General features: G+C 47.4%; 1 protein-coding gene across 3 annotated transcripts in view; it reads left to right on the forward strand.

Annotated features, from left to right (window-relative positions):
• CUX2 (cut like homeobox 2) overlaps nt 1-22230 on the forward strand; it is a 275625-nt gene that overhangs the window by 196029 nt on the left and 57366 nt on the right. For all 3 annotated transcript variants that reach the window (XM_069557872.1, XM_069557873.1, XM_069557874.1), the window contains exon 4: nt 20921-20999. In XM_069557872.1, coding sequence (XP_069413973.1) covers nt 20921-20999 — 79 coding nt within the window. The remainder of the gene's footprint in view (nt 1-20920; nt 21000-22230) is intronic.

Consider the following 22230-nt stretch of genomic DNA (forward strand, 5'->3'; position numbering starts at 1 on the left):
CCTGCATTGCAGATAGATTCTTTACCACTGAGCCACCTGGAAGCCATTTTAGTCTATATCTCTAAAAAATAAGGAATCTCTCTATAAACATAACCACAATATCATCCAAAATTTTTTAACACATTTCTTTTTTTAACTGAGATATATTTGATATATAATATTATGTTGGTTTCAGGTATAGAGCATCAGCTCAGTTCAGTCACTCAGTCATGTCTGACTCTCTGCAACCCCATGGACTGCAGCATGCCAGGCCTCCCTGCCCATCACCAACTCCCACAGTTTACCCAAACTCATGTCCATTGAGTCGGTGATGCCATCCAACCATCTCATCCTCTGTCGTCCCCTTCTCCTCTCGCCTTCAGTCTTTCCCAGCATCAGGGTCTTTTCAAATGAGTCACCTCTTTGCATCAGGTGGCCAAAGTATTGGCGTTTCAGCTTCAACATCAATCCTTCCAGTGAACATTCAGGACTGATTTCCTTTAGGATGGACTGGTTGGATCTCCTTGCAGTCCAAGGGACTCTCAACACTCTTCTCCAATACCACAGTTCAAAAGCACCAATATTTCAGTGCTCAGCTTTTTTTATAGTCCTACTCTCACATCCATACATGACGACTGGGAAAACCATAGTCTTGACTAGACGGACCTTTGTTGGCAAAATAATATCTCTGTTTTTTAATATGCTGTCTAGGTTGGTCATGGAGAAGGAAATGGCAACCCACTCCAGTGTTCTTGCCTGGAGAATCCCAGGGACAGGGGAGCCTGGTGGGCTGCTGTCTATGGGGTCTCACAGAGTCAGACATGACTGAAGCGACTTAGCAGCAGCAGCAGCAGCTAGGTTGGTCATAACTTTTCTTCCAAGGCGTAAGCATCTTTTTATTTCATGGCTGCAGTCACCATCTGCAGTAATTTTGGAGCCCCAAAAATAAAGTCTGACACTGTTTCCACTGTTTCTCCATCTATTTGCCATGAAGTGATGGGACCGGATGCCATGATCTTTGTTTTCTGAATGTTGTGCTTTAAGCCAACTTTTTCACTCTCACTTTCATCAAGAGGCTCTTTAGTTCTTCTTCACTTTCTGCCATAAGGGTGGTGTCATCTGCGTATCTGAGGTTATTGATATTTCTCCCAGCAATCTTGATTCCAGCTTGTGCTTCATCCAGCCCAGCATTTCTCATGATGTACTTTGTATATAAGTTAAATAAGCAGGGTGACAATATACAGCCTTGACATAATACTTTACTTATTTGGAACCAATCTGTTGTTCCATGTCTGGTTCTAACTATTGCTTCCTGACCTTGCATACAGATTTCTCAAGGGGCAGGTCAGGTGGTCTGGTATTCTCATCTCTTTCAGAACTTTCCACAGTTTATTGTGATCCACACAGTCAAAGGCTTTGGCAGAGTCAATAAAGCAGAAATAGATGTTTCTCCGGAATTCTCTTGCTTTTTTGGATGATCCAGCGGATGTTGGCAATTTGATCTCTGGTTCCTCTGCCTTTTCTAAAACTAGTATGAAAAGGTGTAGATTATAATGATTCAATATTTGTATATATTGCAAAATGATCACCACAATAAGTCTACTTAACCTTCCTACCACACATAGTTGCACTTTTGTCTTAAGAGTAGTTCCTTAATACCTGGTACTCAGGCAATGCTTCAGTGCCCTTTATTGGCCCCTAAGTTTTTTAATCGTTTTTTTTGGTGTATACCAGGATGGTAGTCATGTACGGATGTGAGAGTTGGACTATAAACAAGGCTGAATGCTGAAGAATTGATGCCTTCAAATTGTGCTGTTGGGGAAGACTCTTGAGAGTCCTTTGGACAGAAAGGAGATCAATCTTCAAGGAGATCAACTCTGAATATATATTGGAAGGAATGAAGCTGAAGCTCCAATCCTGATTGGAGCTGACACATTGGAAAAGACACTGATGCTAGGAAGGATTGAAGGCAGGAGGAGAAGGGGACAACAGAGGATGAGATGGTTGAATGGTATCATTGACTCAATTGACATCAGTTTGAGCCAACTTGAGGAGATAGTGAAGGACAAGGAAGCCTGATGTGCTGTAGTCCTTGGAGTCACAAAGAATCAGACGCAAGTAAACAACAAGGGTTCACACAGAGTCCACACATTGAGACTGATGTGCCTCTGAAATATGGCGACCAACTGGTTCGGCCCTGGACTGAGGATTACCTGAGATGCAAAACTTTGGGTTTTAAAACTGAAAAGATCTTCAGGTACAAAACTGCATGGTAAGACTGGAAAAGTCCAAGATAAATTAGGACAAGTTGGTCATACTATCTCTGCTACACATTCTAATCTGTAACCATCCTGGCCATCTTTTTTTTTTCCCCTCTCTGATCTCTGTGTGGAAATAACTGGGCTCTTTTTCCTAAAAACATTCCTCTGATCACAGCTGATTGCACCAGGGCCAACATAGTCTCAAGCAAGGTCAACAGTATTCAGTATCTCAAGAGTTTGAGTTTGGGACTAGTCAAGGAAGCTGAAAGCTGGCCTTTAGAGAGCAGGGCCAGGGGACTTGCTCCTTGCAGAGGAACCATCCTTCTTGCTCTGGACTGTTCTAGTTCCTTGTCCCACCCTCTGGAAGCCCAGCTGCACTGTCTCTGGCCTCTCATGTGGTCTCAGCAGAATACTGTGTTCAGGAACTTGTGTTCAAATCCCAGCCCACCACTCACTGTGGGGCCATGGGCAAGTCACCTCACCCGTGGCTGGGATTTGCTGGTTGTGTCACTGTGGTGTGGTTTGACCTGGTCCTCTGTCCCCAGTGTTTGCCATGCATTGGCAATTGGATCTAGAGGCTTGATCATATTCAAGTTCGATGTTTGGGGCAAGTCTGTTCATAGGTGGTGCTGTGTTTCCATCACAAAGTGTATAGTGTATCTCCCAGTCAATTTCAAGCTGGGGGTGGGGGTCAGCTGGAGGCAGGGACCAACCTGATCAGTGAGAAGCAGGTGTGGCTACCTAGGGACACCTAAACCTCCCTCCCTCATATGTCAGGGAACCATAGATGATGTCCTCTGATAGTTAACCTTCATCATTAATAATGGAAGCGGAAACTGAGAGATTCATAGCTGTGAGAGGTAATTAAATTACTTACATGAATCCACTCACCCTTGATTATTTCCACGTTTCCCACCAAACATATGCCTCTCCTTCGTTTGCTGCCATCCTGAGCTCTCAGCTGGGAGGATGAGGGTTGTGGGGCTTTGCAAGGAGGCTGCCTATCTTTGAGAAACAGCCAAGAAAACGGGGTTCCCCATCACTGCATTCACCCTGTAGGGCTTTCATGAGGATTTGGAGACTTAGTATGTGTAAAGCACTTAAAGCAGCGCCTGGCACACTTTAAGCACTCAATAAATATTTACTATTATTTCTGTTTTCATTTTTTATGCTGTTACATAGGAACGGAGGCCTCTGTGGCCCCATTTCCTAATTTTTCTGGTGATCTGGAAATCTAAATTTTTATGTAAAATCTCCTGATCTCTAAATGTTGGCTAAAGATAAACATTTGTTTAAAACATGAACAAAGTACATAACGAGATTTGGGCCATGGGCCCCATGTTCACAAACTTGGGCTTAGAGGGGGTGCAGGAAGCGTTGTCTGGTTATCCCAGATTGCTGCCTCTTCTCTATGTATTCCGTTTATTTCCTTCTTAATTCATTTTTGACGATGCTGGGGCTTCGTTGCTGTGTGAGCTTTCCTCTAGTTGTGGTGTGAGGGCTTCTCATTGTGGAGGTTTCTGTTGCAGAGCTCAGGCTCCAGGGTGCACAGGCTTCTGCAGTTGCGGCTCCCAGGCTCTGGCGCACAGGCTGAGGAGGAGTCATGGCACACGGGCTTCATTGGTCCATGGCATGTGGGATCTTCCCAGGCCAGGGATCGAACCCACGACTCCCACTTTGGCAGGCGGATGCTTTACCACTGAGCCACCAGGGAAGACCCATGATTACACCAAATCGTCTCTGACCCCAGCACATGCCACCCTGTCTCCCTCCTCTGCAGCTCAACAATCTGCTCATCCTTTGCAAGCCAGTGCTGCCACCCCCTTGAAGCCCTCCTCTAGACAGTGCCCCTGCAGAATAAACCCCTCCCTCCTTGACGCCCCCTCCTCCAAATGCTGCTTGCCTGCTGTCCTTTCCTGTGGTCTGTGTCGCTCTTCCCTGGGGACTTGTGAGCTGGGGCTGTGGTTTATTCTTCACGTAGTGCTTAGCACATTGAGGGTCATAATAATTAATAATAGTAAAACTAGCATCAATTAAGTGTTCCTTGGCCAGGCTGTGTGCTAGGCAGTTTTTGTGTATATCACCTTTAATCCTTATCATCATCCTTAGATATGGAAACAAAGGCTCAGAGGAGGCCAGTGGCTGCCCGGGTCACAAAGAAGTGAGGGAACTGGGAATGGAATTCGACTGAAATGAATCAGCCCACTCGAGGAAGCTGAGCCTCTGGCCTCTGGCTGTGCACACTGGTCAGCAGACAGAGGAGTGCCCTGAGTGTCCGGACGCAGTTCTCACAGAGCTGTCTTCAGCCACACTCCACAGAGACACCCAGAGATGACGGCGCTATATTTAAAAGCCTGGGCAGGTGGTGCTTCTGTGGCATTTGGGTGGCCGCCTCTCCATAAAGGGCATGCATGTTCTTTTAACTCAGCTCTTCTGGGCTGGCATTTCGGAGAACTTCCCAGGATGGCCTCAGGAGGAGAGACTGCAGCCACCTGGGACCCCTGCAGGGCTCCCTGCTGGGGCAAGGATGCTGTGGCCTATATCCAATAAAGCCGAGGCCGTGAGAACTCAGGTCAGGGTCTTGAGCCAGCTCATGGGAGGGCCTGGCCCACAGACTCCTGAACTGACCTGTCTTTCAGAGACCGGTTGTTGCCAGGCTGGCTGGAGTGGTTCTTGGCATTGCTGACCCTCAACCCACACTCTGGTGACTTGGCTCCAATCCTCATGTTCCAGCAAGGGCTTTCCTAATGGCTCAGAGGGTAAAGAATCTGCCCACAATACAGGAGACCCAGGTTCGATCCCTGGGTTGGGAAGATCCCCTGGAGAAGCGAACAGCAATCCACTCCAGTGTTCTTGCCTGGAGAATCCCATGGACAGAGGAGCCTGGTGGGCTACAGTCCATGGGGTTGCAAAGAGTTGGACATGATTCAGTGACTAACACTCATGTTCCAGCAGTTTCCACCTTTCACTTTCCCTTCAGTAGTGCCAACTTCTAACACCCTCAGATCCCTTTGCCCAGAAATCCAAGAACCGTCTGTGGATGGCTTGGCCAACCTCATTCCATGTTTAACACTGAACAAAGCATATCTTAATTGCTGGAGTCTCCACACATAAGCTGTATTTGGTGTCCCTAATGTCTAGGCGGGGAAACTGAGGCACAGAGAGGCCACGGAAGGATATTCACTCATCATTAAGTGCTGGTGAGTGCTTCACCTCCATGATTTGATCCTCCTGGCAGCTTGTCACATCATTGTACCCATTTTATAGTTGAGAAAGCTGAGGCACTGAAGGCTCGGTGACTTGCCCAAAGTCACACAGCCAGAGAGGCAAGTTTTAGACCTAGGTCACTCAGAAGCTGACTCCAAAGCTTGTGTGCTTTCCAGCCCTTCCTCGAATCTGCGAGCCTTTTTAAGCCCCAGCTGTGTGCATCTCCTTGCTGTCCTCCCGCCCTCACTGTCCCCTTTCCTCTGTGACCCAGTTAGTGCCGCCATTCCCATCAGAACACGACAGCCGAGCCCTGCAGGTCTTTCTCCACTGTGCCTGTGAATTTCTCATCACTCTGCAAGGCACAGAATCCTCCAGATGCTCTGAATGGCCCCTTTCTGTTGTCCCAGGTAGACTTGAGTTGGGAGGGCCTGACCATTTTTATTCAGGGTGGAGGGTTCACACAGGATCTTGTTGCTATTTGGAAAGGCACTTTGGCAGCCACGTGGGGCTGCCTGGAAGCGAGAAGTAGGACCAGTGCAGGACACCCTGCTTATCACTCCTGATTCTCATAAGCCTGTGAAATCCCTATTTGAAGGATGAAGTTGAGGGAGGGGCCTGGTGGAACTCAGGAAGAATGTGGAGAAACCAAAGCAAGGCAAAAAGTGGTTCCAGTCCAGGCCAGAGTGAGGATGCCAGTGCCCAAGGGGTCCCACACCTGTACTGCAGGTGCACGGGAGGCCGGGGAGAACTGCCAACCCCAGGCCTATCTTAACGGGAGACTGCTGCTTGGCCCCAGGCGGCAGTTGTCGGTGAAAACGTGGGCCCAGGCCGGCCAGATCCTCTGATTTTCCAAGAAAATCCAGCAATTTGGATCTCTTCTGGTTTTGAAATGCTGGCTCCATATATATGCACACATTTTCATGCTCACAGGACTTTATGGAGGTATAATTTGCATACGGTAAAATGTGCAAATCTTAAGTGTATAACTTGATGAATTTTTATGGCTCAAATATTTTTAAAACACTGGAGGGTCCAAGAAAACATGCCCGTGGTATGTATCTGGACCTGGACCCCTGTTGTGCCATCCGACACCCATGATAGAGGCAGGATGCTCACGTAGTGTCCCAGGGATGAGGGGAAGGCTTTTGGAGAGAGCCCAGCGATGATCCCATTGCCACTGTGGCTGAGGGCGCATGCTCTGGGGTCCAGGGCATGAATCCTAGCTCTGCCCCTTGCTGTGTGACTTTGGGGAAGGTAGATTTCTCTAATGTCTTGTTTTCCCCACTGATAAAATCAGGCAGATAATGATACTGACCTCACAGGGCTGGTGTGCAGATGGAGTGTGTTAATGCAATCAACACTGAGAGCATTGCCTGGTACCTAGTACCTGCCCTATACAACAGACTATTTTTTTTTTGAGCAATTTTAGATTTATAGAGAATTTGAGCAAGAGGTATAGAGCTCTCTACCCCAATTTCCCCTATTAACATCTTGCATTAGTTCACTACATTTGTTACAGTTGATGAACCAATATTGATATACTATTATTAACTAAAGTCCATGATTGACATTAGGAGGTCACTTTTTCTGTTGTACAGTCTTCCCTGACAAACGCATAATGTGTATCCACCATCACAGTGTCATACAGAATAATTTCACTGTTGTTTGAAATCAGGAATTGTTAGTCGTCACTGCTATTGCGAAGAAAAGACCGGCTGTGGTTTATGAATAGCTTCTGGTGGGTATGCAGGAGCCCCATTCCTTGGTCTGCCTCTTAGGAAAACACAGCATATTCAGGCCTGAGAAGGGGACGTTTTAGGGATGAACCTGTTCTAATTTACCAAAAACAAGCTACTCTCCCATTTCAAGTGGGAAGTTGCATGAATCCAGGCCCAAATTCTCTGCTGCACAGCTGGCTCTGAATCCAGAGACTCGGTTCACACCCTGCCTCCACCCCTTCCTGTGTGACTTGGAACCACTGTATCAGCGTCTCTGGGACCCTCAAACAAGAACAGAGCCAGGGGGCTCCCTGCCAGAGCCCCCTCTGGGAGTATGTGGCAGCTCAGATGCACTAATTCCTGTGGAAGGTCTTTGTAAATTATAAAAAGCTCTAGATTAAAATTGGAAGGTATTATGATTATAATCAGTTGTACAGAAAAACTGTGCTGTTGTTGAAAGAAGCCTGGCTGTCAAAGGCTGAGCCACGGAATTCAGTTGCATACAGGGGCTTCGTGGCAGTCATCCGTGGCTTGGCCCTCTAGGATGAGGTAGCCAGAACGTCAGGCACACAGCTAGAGCCTGCCTGGACCAGCAAGGTCCAAGCCGGGGCACCCACCCCTGGGTTGTTTCTGTTCTTGAAGTCTGCCAGCTGAATGCCAATCAGCACAGAGCCATGTTTGTGGTGCCGGGAGCTCCCAAAAACAGTAAATTGGACACAGATGCTCCCAGTGCCCATGAGAATGAATCTCAATCATCTGACTTCATATACTGGCCACACCCTGGGCAGGATGGGAAACCTAACTTCTGCCCTGCCCTCATGTGTAAACGACTTTAATAGCTTTTCAACTCATTATATGAGCACATAGTTGATTTTTTTTTAATACCCCAAAGCAAAATGTATTTGTAAGGCACTAAAGAAAGCCTCCTGTCCCTTTCATGCTGGGAGCCCTCGGAAGAGAAGTGAAATTGTGTATTCGCTGCTAAAAAAAGCTCTGGCTTATACAATTTTAACAATAGAAAAATGATCTTTGTGCTTCAGTGCATGGATGCTTAAAGGAAAACAGGCAGTCTGTTCAGGTGGCTGGTGAATTACAAATGAGTGGTTCGCCTTTGTTTTGAGTGACAAGCAATTTAAATGCAGTCTTATGTGGAGGCCTGGAAATTCTTTTCCCCAGAAGAGATAGAAAGAGCATGAGAGGAACAGGGAAAGGAAAAAAAAAGCTTCCTTTTTTTGAACTGAGAGATTATATTAGTTGCCGCTGAGCAGAGGTGAGAAGTTAGAACTTCATTTGATAATTATAAAATCAGTAGTTTGTGATTGGACGTAATTGATGATTATACTGTTGCTAATAGCAGGCCTGCCAGCCTGCACTTGTGGGACATTTCATTTTTGCACCGCTTCCAAGCCATGAAAGCCAGCCCGGCGAGGGGCACTGCTCGTGAGATCTCGGAGCCTGACATAAATGCATTTGGGGGCCCGTATTATGTTGGATAAAAAGTGTTCATTAATGCCGACATTTGAAAACACTTTGCTCTGTGCCTTATTTTTAGCCTGGGAATAATTACAAATATTAAAATAAAATTGCACGGTGTTTCTCTTTCCTGCCTCATGCTCTCCCTGCAGACCCACCCCTTGGTCCAAGCCTGGGTGGGTTTCCAAGGCCTTCCACTGCTTTTGATTAAAATCCCAGTGGGGGGAGACCAATGTACGGAAAGGAGAGTGTCTGTCTGTCTTTCTGCTTAGGTGAGTTTGAGTAAGGGACTGTAAACCCAGCACCTTCACTTTACAGGTGGGGAAGCTGAGGCTCAGAAAGGGGGCATGACTCGCCCAAAGGTGAACAAGGACCCAAGGCCCCAGCTGAAACCAGAACCCAGGCCTGCCCACTGCCATTTCCAGCACTGCCTGTTTCCCACACTGCTGTCGGCTTCCCTGAGATGCTGGGACCTCTCAGGCAGATCCTGGGCCTGTGTGCCCTCGCTCTATGCGTGACTCCCTCAGAGAGCCGGCATGAGATCTCCACGGAGCCCTCAAGGTTGCAGCATCATCTGGGCTACTTGCAGGGTGTCATTCTTCATCATCTCTCTAGGCACGGGTTTTTATTTAAGTTGTCGTTCAGAAGGATTAGCTCCGAGAGCCTCTTTAACTCCTCCCTTATCTCATTCATTTTTCCACTCTGTCTGTGGATTTCGTGCCCACTCCTGATTTGCCTCTGAGGGAGGAGAAAGTCACAGCATGATCTGTTGATCATGATCTGTTGAAGATCATCCAGTTGTTGACACCCCAGGCCATGAAATGTCCTCATCTCCCCTATTCCTCTCACCATTCCCCCGTATCTACACTGCATTTTGAGAAACAGATCCTGGACCTTAAGGATGGATCCTGAACCCCAGGGCTTCCCCCCACCTCCACTGACTCCACCCCCTCGGAAATGCCATCCTTCTCGCCTGGACTGTTAAAGTAGCCACCTCCCTGGTCACCCTGCTCCCGCCCCAGCCCCCCTTAGTCCATTGTGCACACAATAGCCTGGGGGATCCTATTGAAACATTTGTAGACCACGTCCCTCACCTGCTGTAAACCCTCCTGTGGCTCCTCATTCCTTTCCAGGGAAAAAGTCCTAGTTCTCACAGTGACCTCCAAAGCTCTGCCCTCTACCCTTTGATCCCTGACTTCTCTTCTTCCCCTACCTCCTCCCTCTGCACTGGCCTCTTTGCTGTTACTCAAACAAGCCAAACATGCTCCTGCCCCAGGGCCTTTGCACCTGCCATTCTGTCTCCTAGAATACTCTTCCCTTGAATGACCCTCTCCCTCCTCTTCTACGAGTCTGCTCATAGACTGTCCTCTTCTCCCAAGGCCTTCCCTGGCCCTACTAGGCAGGACACACATCCCTACCCCAGACTCCTGTCCCCTCCCCAGCTTTGTTTTCTTCCCTTGCACTTGATCAGATTCTCACTTCCTCACCTTCTGTATCGTGATTTCTTCTGTTGCTTGCCTCAGCCTTCAGAGTATCAGCTCTGCAAGTGTACAGGTTTGGGTAGGTCTGACTTAGGTGCTGAATGACCAGTGCCTAGAACAGCCGCCATCCCTCAAAGATGCTCAATAAACACCTACTGAGAAAATGAATTTATTGGACATCAGTTATGTGTCAGGCACTGTGTTAACACTTTACATGCATTATTTTATTTCACTTTTTTAAATGCCAAAAAAGTTGGCCCAATTTGGTGATATATGTCCTGTTACTTTTCTCTATTGTTTCTATTTCTCTTCTTTTAATAACTGCATATGAAACTAAGTCAAATAATCCTTGATTAAATATTGAAATTGTTAAAAAGAAAAATGCCCCCAAAAACCCAGTCCTAGCCGTCTAGATGCTCAGGATCTGGTTAGGAAAATAGAGCAACATCCAGATGAGAAGTTAGCCTGAGCGTGGGCGTGTCATCAGATGCTGACGATGGGTGCATGCCTGGCGTTCAGAGGAGGTCGGGACGAAGGGTCAACTCTGCCTTAACTAGAACACAAGCCCCAATCAGGATGCCTGTTACTTCTCCAGACATCTCTAAAGAGGGTCCCTCACTGTTACCAATTCCTCTCCAGCCTGAGGATCACCCCTAAGGATGACACATAGACAGTGACAGTCGTTCTTCAGCAGACATTTATTGAACACCTCCTGTGTGCAAGGCTGTGTGAACAGACAGATCCACTCTCCCCTGATGGGACTATGACCTGAAGAACTGACACAGCCAGCCATGGGATGGCAGCTTCTGGAGCTAGATGGGCAGCTCTGGCTACCACAGCAGAGTGCCACAGACCAGGTAGTTTAAACCACAGAATTTTATTTCTCACAGCTCTGGAAGCAGGGAAGTCCAAGATCAAGGTGCTGACAGGGTTGGCCTCTGGTGAGAGTTCTCTCCTTGGTTTGCAGATGGCTGCCTTCTTACCGTGATCCTCTCCTTCTGCGTCCCTTGTGTCTCTTCCTATAAGGACGCCAGTCCTGTCGTATTCAGGCCCCACCAACATGACTTCATTTAACCTCAGTTACCCCTTTCAAGGCCTTATCTCCAAATACAGTCCCATTTGGGGTACGCAGTTCAGTGCTCCCACCTCTTGGCAGTTTTTCGTGGATTGAGTGAGTTAATTGCATATTTTCGTGGATTGAGTGAGTTAATTGCATAAAACACTCTGTGTTTGAGGGTCTTAGGGAGAGGGGGTAGGATGCGCCTCTGGGCCGTGTGCATAGTGGGTGCTCAGCAAGTGCCACCTGCTATTGTAGCTACTGAACTCCTGCCTGTGTCCATTACTGTTGCAGGCTGAGGCTTTTGGGGAGGATCTAGAAGCTGGACCTACAGCCCTGCAAGAGGGGATTTCAGAGCTCAAGCTTGAATTTGAATTAGTGTCTTACATCTGACGATTCAAAATGTACTTGTGATTTATACCTGAGTATTTGAAACAGTGACAGGTGGCCAAATGTGTTAATTTTATTCCATCCCATCAGGCTCTAGAAGTGGCTTCTGCTAGCTCCTGAGCCTCCGCTAGGATGGGGCCTCTCTGGGACCCTCCCTGCCCCTGCCCTGGGAATGCCCCTGAGATCTCAGAAGGCCAGAGAGGATCCCTGCCTTCTGCCCTGTCCAGCCAGGAGCTGAGAGAGCCCAGCTCAACAACAGCTACCAAAAATAAGAACCAAACTCTTATTTCTTATTTAAGCCCCAACATTAAATTATAATTTTCATTTGCTCAGCCACATCAATGATGTATGGGAGAGTGAGAGTTAGTGCCTGCCTGGGGACAAGGCCCCCAGCAAACTCACTCTGTGAGGCAGAGGAGTCAGGTCCTGCTGAAAGCCCCCAGGCACTAACCTCTCTGTCCACTGCCCACCTGCAAGCCTAGCTAGCTCCTCCAGCTCTCTGATATTCCAGGCCCTCATCTGGGAGATTCAGTCCCCAGTGGGGGTTGGAAGCATGGGCTTTGGCATCTCCCTGAGCTGGGTCTGCATCCCAGCTCCCATACGGTGTGGTCTTTGCCCTTCTGTACCTTGATATCTTCATCTGTTAAATGGGCCGTAACACCCCCATCGACCTGGGTTGTGAGGATTAAATGAGTTACTATGTGTCAGATACTCAGTAGTCATTGTTACTGTTGATGATAATAATTCTCCTATCAGCTGAACAAGGTAATTGATAATCGCCTTTCACAAGTTGTAGGACATCAGAATTTTATTGTGAATAAAAGGGATTTATCACATAGGTTAAGATGTGCGCCTTCTTCTCATCCTGGGCTGGAATCTTTACAGTCTAAAATACATGTATTTCTCTCAACACCCAAGAAGATCTTCACCTGGTTGCAGACTGCTCTCATGGTGTGCCTCCCTGAGTCTGCTCCTTGCTCTTAGCTAAGTACATCCCCACGCGCCTCCCTACCTTCAGCCCCCACTGTGTCCTGGATCAGGATTTTACCTCCTAATCGTCTCTTCAGTCAGTTCTTTTCTCCCCCGTCTCCAGCCACACCCTGGGCCTGGACCTGGACCATCACCTCCCCCAGACCCTGCAGCAGCCCCTGAGCACTTAGCATGAGCCACTTCCCCTCTTGCACGTCTGAGCCAGTCCCGCCGCAGCATCGTGGTAGCCAAGGTTTCCTCCTGCTCCTCTGCGCAGCCCACAATCCCTCCGCCATCTTTCTCTGTGCTCCCTGCACTGTGCTCCACACCCCTCCTCCTTTCACTCTGAGCCCTTCTTCCATCTGCTTCCATGTCTGCGCCTCCGTTACCCTCCGTGAACCCTCCTCCTGTCTGCTCCCCTCAGTGTCTGTGAACCCCCAGCTCTCTGCTCCCCTTGCTCTCTGTGCCCCTCACTCTTTGCATATCCTCACTCTCTATGCCCACTTCCTCCTTGTCTCCCCTCAGTCTTCCTTTTTTATCTATTTTTATTTATTTATTTATGTGGCTGCGTTGAGTCTTGGTTGCAACATGCCGGATCTTTGATCTTCGGTGCGGCACACAGTGTCTTTTATCATTGTCGTTCGCAGACTCTCTCATTGCGGCTTGGGGCTCAGTAGTTGGAGTGCACAGGCTTAGTTGCTCCACAGCATGTGGGATCTTACTTCCCTGACCAGGGATCAAACCCATATCTGCTGCGTTGCAAGGCAGAGTCTTTACCATTGGACCACCAGTGAAGTCCCTTCCCCTCATTATTCTTGCTCTTCTTTGCTCGCCATGTGCCCCTAGATCCTCACTCACCAGAAGGAAAACCAGGCCTCCGAGGGTGTTAAAGGACATGTTCCTGCCCACCTCTCCCCACTCTGGGCTGATGCCTTTCCTCCTCAGATCTTCCTCTGCCTCCTCCTCAAAGGCACTGACTCTGAGACCCTCTGAATACTCACCTCTCAACTGCCCGTCAGTCGTCAGCTTCCTCCAGAATTCCTGCAGCATCAGATTCCTCCTGTCTCTCAGAACCGCCACGGCCCACCGTCCCCAGAGCCCAGGACCCAGGGGTAGAGGGCAGCTGTTATCACAGTGTGTTTCACGGAACCCTATTTTCTAGGTTTATTCTCTGATGCAAATGTTCTGAGACCAAATGTGTTTGGGAAAGTACTGGGCTAAGCCAAGCTGAGGAATGCTTTCTCCTGCAGCTCTTGTCAGAGCATCCAGTGTGCTAGTGGATTTACACAGTCCGCAGAGAAAGCGGGGGAGGTGGGGGGGGGGGCGGTCCAGGCTTGGTCACATGTCCCTGTTTTCTCACCCAGGGCGCTATGCAACACCCTTTGAGAAACAATGGTTTCTAGTTGCAGTTCTGGGCCCTGGAATGAAAGGATGCTGGGCGTGGATATCAGCCCCATCAATAACTAGTTCTTTCCACCTTGGCCAAGTGACTAGGCTGCCCCGAACCTCAATTTCTTCCTCTGTAGAGTGGGAGCGGTAACTGTGCTCACATCTCAGGGCTGTCTGCAAAGATTCCAAAGAGAAGGCAATGGACACAGAATAAGGGTTCAGTTTCTGGAAACTCTGACTGTTCATTGTGACCAGCTCAGCATGGAGCCGTTCTCAGTAGCCAGTAGATGTCACTGCCATCTCAGACAGCTCATGAAAGCACAGCCTCGGGGGTCCCCAAACTTGCCATTTTTTAGCCCCCTGACAGACAATTGCTCGGCAGCTAGAACAGGCTTTTGCTTCACTGGCTTAATCAGTTCTACACCTGTTACTTCCAGACTCGGGACCAAACACATTTTCACCCCTTCTATTTCATCGGGTGGTGTGAATGCTGCCTGCTTCATCAAAAGACGCTGAGCTATTTCTGATGGTGACCTTCTTGGTGTCTGTAGCTGGCCGCCACCTCTTCCTCCTCCTCTTCCTCCCCCAGATGGCCTTCAGAGATCTGCCTGTCACAAGCCAGATCTGTCCTTCTGGGCCCTTTCCTCCTGCCCTTCTGCACGATGGGACCTAGCCATGAGGCAGAAACACGTGGCCTTTTATTTATGCTGAGCTCACCTGTTCTCGGCATGTGGGTGAGATGCATTAGAGTTGCAGCTCTTGGAAAAGATATCTTGTATGGTTGGAAAAATAATTATTTGCTTTATTAGAACGCTCTTTTTCCATTTTCCATGGTACTCTTTGCCATGTGTTAGCCCATTCCTCCCCAAAAAGCCTCTTAGCCAAATGGAGATTATTCTTCCTACTTAATAGATGAACAAACTGAAGCCAAGAGATTCTTCATGACATTGGGCTCAGCACCTGATCAGCCTCTGATACCATCAGACCTGGCCTTCTAGAAACAGTTAGGGTCATAACTCTAAAACCAGACTGGATGAGGCAGAACTTCCAAATGATTGCTGTCTTCAAGAGTCATATTTACTATGGGAGGCCCTAGATTTAAACTAACTCAAAGTTAGTGTCATTCCAGGATGGTTTGTGATCTCTGCTTTTGAGCGTATTGTCCAGCCATTAGGTGAACCTCTGTAACAGGCATAGCAAATATTTTCTATTAAGGGCCAGAGAGCAAATATTTTCAGTGTTGCAGCTAGAGTCTCTGTCACAATTATGCAACTCCACTGTAGCAGTAGAGCAGCTAAATGGTGACCGTCTCGGTGTCTGTAGCTACAGTCGTTCATAGTGATTGTAGCTGTGTTCCAATAAAACTTTATTTAAACAGATGAAGGGTCACATTTGGCCCAAGGGTCATAGGTTTTCTAACCTTTAATCTAAAACAGTGCTGCCCAGTAAAAAGTAGAATGCAAGCCACATAAGTAATTTAAATTTTTCTTGTAGCTACATTTTGAAAAGTAAAAAGAAATAGGTGAGTTCAACTTTAATGGTATATTCTATTTGACCCAACATGTCCACAGTATTGCCTGCTCCTTGGAAGGAAAACTATGACAAACCAGGACAGCATATTAAAAAACAGAGACATCACTTTGCCAGCAAAGGTCCATATAGTCAAAGCTATGGTTTTTCCAGTAGTCATGTATGGATGTGAAGGTTGGATCATAACGAAGGCTGAGCACTGAAGAATTGATGCTTTTAAACTGTGGTGTTGAAGACTCTTGAGAGTCCCTTGAACTGCAGGGAGATCAAACCAGTCAATCCTAAAGGAAATCAGTCCTGAATATTCATTGGAAGGATTGATGCTGAAGCTCCAATACTTTGTCCACCTGAACCAGAGAGCCCACTCTTTGGAAAAGATCCTGATGCTGAGAAAGATTGAAGGCAAAAAGATAAGGAGACAACAGAAGATGAGATGGGTAGATAGCATCATCAACTCAATGGATGTGAATTTAAGCAAACACTGGGAGACAATGAAAGGCAGGGAAGCCTGCCAAGCTGCAGTCCATGGGGTCACAAAGAGTTGGACACAACTTAGCAACTGAACAAAAACAAAAAGTCCACAATATTGGGCTTCTTCGGCGACCCAGTGGTGAAGAATCTGCCTGATAATGCAGGAGATTGGGAGGATCCCCTAGAGTAGGAAATGACAACGCACTCCAGTATTCCTCACCAGGATAATCCCATGGACAGAAGAGCCTGGCAGGCTACAGTCCATAGGGTTGCAAAAAAATTGGACACGACTGAGCAACTGAGTGCGCACGCACATCCACAATATTATCATTTCAACTTGAAACCAATATAAAAATTACTGAGATATTTTACATCCTTTTTTCTTCATTCTAAAACCTAGAAATCCCGTATTTTACACATACAGCCTATCTGAGTTTGAATAGTCACATTTCAAGGGCTCACTGGCCACGTGGGCTAGTGCTTACTATGTTGAACAGCATAGCTTTTGTGGGGCAGGCTGACATTGTAAGGAGACAACTGCGCAGATAATCAGTACACAACTGATAAGCACCGTGAATGGACAGTAGAGGGTGCTATGGGTTTGCATGGTGCGTTGCTTAATCGTGTCCGATTCTTTGCAACCCTGTGGGCCATATCCACCAGGCTCCATGCATGGGGTTCTCCAGGCAAGAATACTGAAGTGGATTGCCATGCCCCTTCCAGGGGATCTTGGTGCTATGGGGCATGGACCGGGAAATGATAACAGAATCTTCTGGCACTTGCCTCTACTTCTGCCCTGAATTCTTTTTTAGAAGTCAATTTTGTTGTTCAGTTGCTCAGTCAAGTCCATCTCTTTGCTACCCCATGGACTGCAGCATACCAGGCTTCCCTGTCCTTCTCTATCTCCCAGAGTTTGCTCAAACTTATGTCCATTGAGTTAATGATGCCATCCAACTATCTTGTCCTCTGTCATCCCCTTCTCCTCCTGCCCTCAGTCTTTCCCAGCATCAGGGTCTTTTCTAATAGGTCAGCTCTTTACATCAGGTAGCCAAAGTATTGGAGCTTCTAATGTATCAAAGTATCAGTATTCTAATGTATTATAATCAGTATTCTATTGTATCAAAGTAACAGTCCTTCTAATGAATATTCAGGATTGATTTCCTTTAGGATTGACTGGTTTGATCTCCTTGCAGTCCAAGGAAAGTAAATAGAACTTTTTTTTAAATATTTATTTATTTAGTTGCACTAGGTTTTAGTTGCAACACACGAGAACTTTAGTTGCGGTACGTGGGACCTAGTGCCCTGTCCAGGGATCAAACCCAGGCCTCCTACCTTGGGAATGTGAAGTCTTAGGGCTTGCTTCGGCAGCACATTACTAAAATGTGAGTGTGGAGTCTTAGCCACTGGACCACCAGCAAAGTCCCTCAGTAGAGCATTCTTATGCCTTTCCCCAAGCTCCAGCTACTATACATGCTTAGCACAGACAACCATGAAATGAAGCATTCAGACTTTCTGCTGACTGATCTTTGATGTTTCTCCATCTAGGGTTCTGGAGATGAGTTGCTTTTGTTTCTCAGGGCTTTTCTTGGACCCCAGGTCAGCAGCACAGCAGTCCCTGAACTGGTACAGCCATAGGTGGCATCTCAGGGCATCAGCATCCAAATGGGGCCCAAGTGACTGTCTCCACTGGCTGGGGTGGTTTCTCTGTCCAAGAGAAAGGGGCCCACCTCTGGATTCAGAATAGTAATTTCAGCCACCAGACCTAGTGTGAATCTCACTCTGCCATTTACTTACTGGGTGACCTTGGGAAAGATACTTAACCTCACTGAGCCTTGGTTTCCTCATCTGTACAATGGGGATAATGACAGAAGCTACCTCCAGTGACTAGTGTGTCCATGGAGAGAGATGATTATGAATAGTAAGAGCATGTGGTACATGGTGGGCTTGCCAGGTGGCTCAGTGGTAAAGAATCCTGCCAGTGCAGGGGGTGCAGGTTAGATCCCTGGGTGGGAAGCTTCTGTGGAGAAGGACATGGCAACCCACTCCAGTATTCTTGGCTGGAGAATCCCCATGGACAGAGGAGCCTGGCGGGCTACAGTCCCTGGGGTTGCAGAGTCAGACACGACTGAGTGAGCATGCACACATGGTACCTGGTAAACTCTGAATATCATATGATGATGATGATGATTGTTACTTGGGCATCAGGGGTATCCCTCCAAACTCTGAGTTAGTTGCCCCCTCCTCTTATTACTCTGGAGACCCCAGCATTTGTATCACCTCCTCCTGTGTTCCTTTTTGTCATAGCTGTGTCTCCCAAGATGTGCTGTGCCTTGCACATCTTAGCAAGAATGAAAGCCTTCTCTTTGCCTAGATTCTAGAACATTTGTTCTGTCCATCACCAGCTTCCCCTAATGGAGAGAGAATTCCTGATGTTCCTTCCACCCATCAAACTGGGTCAGTCTCACCACACTTACACACTCTCAAGACCCCTGTGCTTTTCCTTTGAAGTGTTTAGCACATGTAATTAATGAATTATCTGGGGAATCTGCTTTGATGTTGATCTTCCCGCTGAACCGTGAGTCCCATGAGGGTGGGGCTGCAGGCTGCACTATTCGTCACTGAGCTCTCAGTTCACAGTGCATGGCACATAGTGGGTGCTCAGGAAATGCTTGTTGAATGAATGAGAGATTGTCATTCACTCTGGAAGGTAAGCGATCAGAGACTGTTCTGAGAATAACAGGAGAGCTTAAAGAGCTTTTGTAACTGACCTTTTTAAAATCACTTGCTCAACATCCACCAAACATTTCTCTCCACCTCTCTTAAATAACAAACTCTCGGTGGACCTTGTAAAACCTTCAAGCTGTGTTGTCCAATAGAAATATAATATGATCCACAGATGTACTTTTACATTTTCTAAAACCTACATTTTAAAAAGTAAAAGGAAACAGGTGAAATGAATCTTAATAATATATTTTGTTTAACCCAGCATGTCCCTAAATTTATCACTTCAGCATGCAGTCAACATAAGGATAGCTGACAGCGATCGTACAGTCTCTTTTTTTGAACTATGTCCAAAATCCAATGCATATTTGGTACTCACAATACATCTGGATTTGGACTCGCCACATTTCCAGTGCACGGTACCCACGTGAGGCTCATGGCATACTGGAAGCTGTAGAGAAACCACTGTGGTTTTCAAATTCTTCCCAGAGTATATACCACTGTGTGAGGAGGCGAGCCTTATTCTCACACCTAAGGAAAGACGAACACAGGTGAAGGTGATCATGTGGCACTGGGCAGAACCTGTGCCCGTAAGAGACAAGAAGGAGGGGTTGATCATACCAAGAGGAGACATGCCTGCGGGGCTTAATGCATGCCAGAAATTTTGCAGCCACCTTTACATTGTGCTAATCCACTTGATCTTCTAGCAGAACTTTGAGGGAGGCTGTCCTCTTATTATCCCCGTTTTACAGATAGGGAAGTAGAAGCACAGGAATTGAAGTGATCCACTTGATCAAGGGCAGATAATAAGTGGTGGAGCTGGGATGTGAACCCAGGCATCCTGGCTCCAGGACCTGTGCCTCGGTCGGTCACCTCTGAGCAGACTGTCTCAGAATTGGCCCCTGACATTTCTCCACGTCACAGACAGCACCTAGAGTCTCTGCCACCCGCTTGGATTTGTTAACTCAACTAATTATGTGGAGCCCTTCTGTGTACCAGACCACACGCTCACAGAGCTCACTTGTGAGTGAAAGTTGCTCTGTCCTGCCCGACTCTTTGCAACCCCGTGGACTGTACAGTCTGTGGAGTTCTCCAGGCCAGAATACTGGAGTGGGTAGCCTATCCCTTCTCCAGCGGATCTTCCCAACCCAGGAATCGAACTGGGGTCTCCTGCATTGCAGATGGATTCTTTACCAACTGAACTATGAGAGAAGCTCACTCGGAGGGGAGGAATTCAGTAACAGACACTCCCCCAGATGGCATCACTGGGATTCGTAGGGAAAGCCCAGCTCTGAAAGAGAGCATTGACAAATCGGCGCTCTGGCAGATTCATCAGTTAGGAAGTTGGCACCAGAGAGAGAGCTATGTCAGTGTCAGGGAGAATAAAGCTCCCTTCCAGTCCAAAGGGGGATGCCCAGCCTGGTGTGTCCTCGAGGAGATAGGGATGCTGGCCTGTGGGTGTCAGGAGCTCAGCCCAGCAGTATGCCAGGGAGCCCCAGGACTATCCCGAGGGGACTGTCCACCAGGAGCCAGCACCAGGTTAGCTGTGAGGCCAGAGCTCAGAATGCATAGCCAGGAACAGAGGGAGGAGATGATGCTAAGCCCCAGAAATATACCTTATGGAGTCTCACTGGCAGGACAAAAACAATGCCCATAAGCAAGAGAACAAGTACATGAAAGAAGCTCCTCACCACTGGTCATCCAGTCATCGGTGTGTTCATCAGTCAGGTAGCATTTATTGAGCACCTTTGATATGCTAGGATCTGTTTGACATAACTGTCACTCAACATTTGTTGAAACTGGTATCTTACTAGAGAGTCAACAGTTTCTCTTTAATTAGCAGTGTCAAGAAATATGCCCCAGATGTGTCCCTCTTTCCCATAAGACGTGTCATATTTGAATCTCCAACATTGCCTGTTAATAACAGTAATAATAGTAAGAGCTGTTAATGACCTAGTGTGTGCTGGACCTGTGCTAAGTACTTATTTACAACTTCATTTAACCCTCATAGCCGGCCTGGCAAGTAGTTTCTGTTATTTACCCCATTTTACAGATGAGGAAACTGAGGATCAGAGGGGGCAGTGATTTGCCCAGCGTCACACAGCAGATGCAGTGGAACTGGGACTTGAACGCACTTTCTACTCCGTACTTGGAACCTTCTTCCCCTTCTTCCTGCCCTCAGTCCCATGTTTGCGCATGTGGAGAATGATCACATTTGCTTATAGACTCCGATGCCTTGGTCACGCGTGATTCTTTCTCTTGTTGTTTCCAAAGGTGGTGGCTCTTAGTAAGAGAAGTCAGGAGGCCGAAGCCGCTTTCCTGAGTGTTTACAAGCAATTAATTGAAGCACCAGGTAAGACTTGCTTGGGCTCCATAATTGAATAAAAAACAAAGAGACTGCCATGAGGACTGTTACACAGGGGCCTTCTCTCAGTGGGTTCTGGGGACAGGCCAAGACTCCTGGGCAAGGCCAGGCCCTGCCATGGGTAGGAGTTGTGGAGACTGAGGGCGTCTACACCCAGTCTGGTGTGGTGTGTCCCCACCCGACTTGTCTGCCTTACCACACTGCCTTCCAACAACAGCTGGGGAGCTTTGGGGAGCTCCTGGTGAGGTCTCCCACCCGGGTCTTCTTGAGGAGCCAAGGGGCTTGACCACCAGAGCCCCCATCCACTTCCCACCAAGAGCACAAGGCGCCCAGTGCTCCCTGGCAGCAGAGGGCGCTGGAGAAAAGACTGCAGATGTTTCCACCAACATGGCATGGCCAACCTCAAAAACTTGATGTTTAGCCAAAACCAAACCCACACAGCACATACTGTATGACTCTATTTACATAAAAGATGAAGACAGGCAAAAATTAATGGCAGCGCTATTCACAGTGGCTGAAGAGGGAGACAAGCCAGGTGTCCATCAGTGAATGAGTGATCAAATGTGGTTTACTCATCCAGTGGAATATTATTTAGCCATCAAAAGGGATGAGTCGCAGACACATGCCACAGTGTGGATGAGCCTTAAACATATAATGCTGAGTGAATGAAGCCAGATACAAAAGGTCACATAGTTTATGGTTTCATTTATATGAAGTATCCAAAATAGGCAAATCTGTAGAGACAGAAATCAGATTAGTGGTCAGCAGTCTGAAGGGAGGAGAGAAGGGGGACTGAGTGCTTAAAGGGTATAAGGTTTCCTTTTAGGGGGATAAAAATGTTCTCAGACTAGATGGAGGAAGTAGTTGACCAACATCATGAACGTAGTAACTGGCACTGCATGGCTCACTTAAACATGGTCAATTTTGCATCACAGAATTTAACCTAAAAAAAAGGCACTCATGCTGTGAGAAATCAAGAGAGTGGTTTTTCTTGGATGGGCTGATAGTTCCTGGAAGGGGCCTTTGGGCACTAGATATGTTTTTTGATCTGGGTGTGGATTGCAGAGATTTGATCAACTGGAGAACCTTCAACTGTGTCCCTGCATATGAGATATACTTCTGCAGACAGTTTCCCATTTTTAAAATGGCCCATCCTCTGCAACTTTTTCATTTATTTACCTAGAAATGGGAACCCAGAATGTAGTGACTTGCTTAATAA

The sequence above is a fragment of the Ovis canadensis genome, chromosome 17 (genome assembly GCF_042477335.2).
Source record: "Ovis canadensis isolate MfBH-ARS-UI-01 breed Bighorn chromosome 17, ARS-UI_OviCan_v2, whole genome shotgun sequence".
Lineage (NCBI taxonomy): Eukaryota > Metazoa > Chordata > Mammalia > Artiodactyla > Bovidae > Ovis > Ovis canadensis.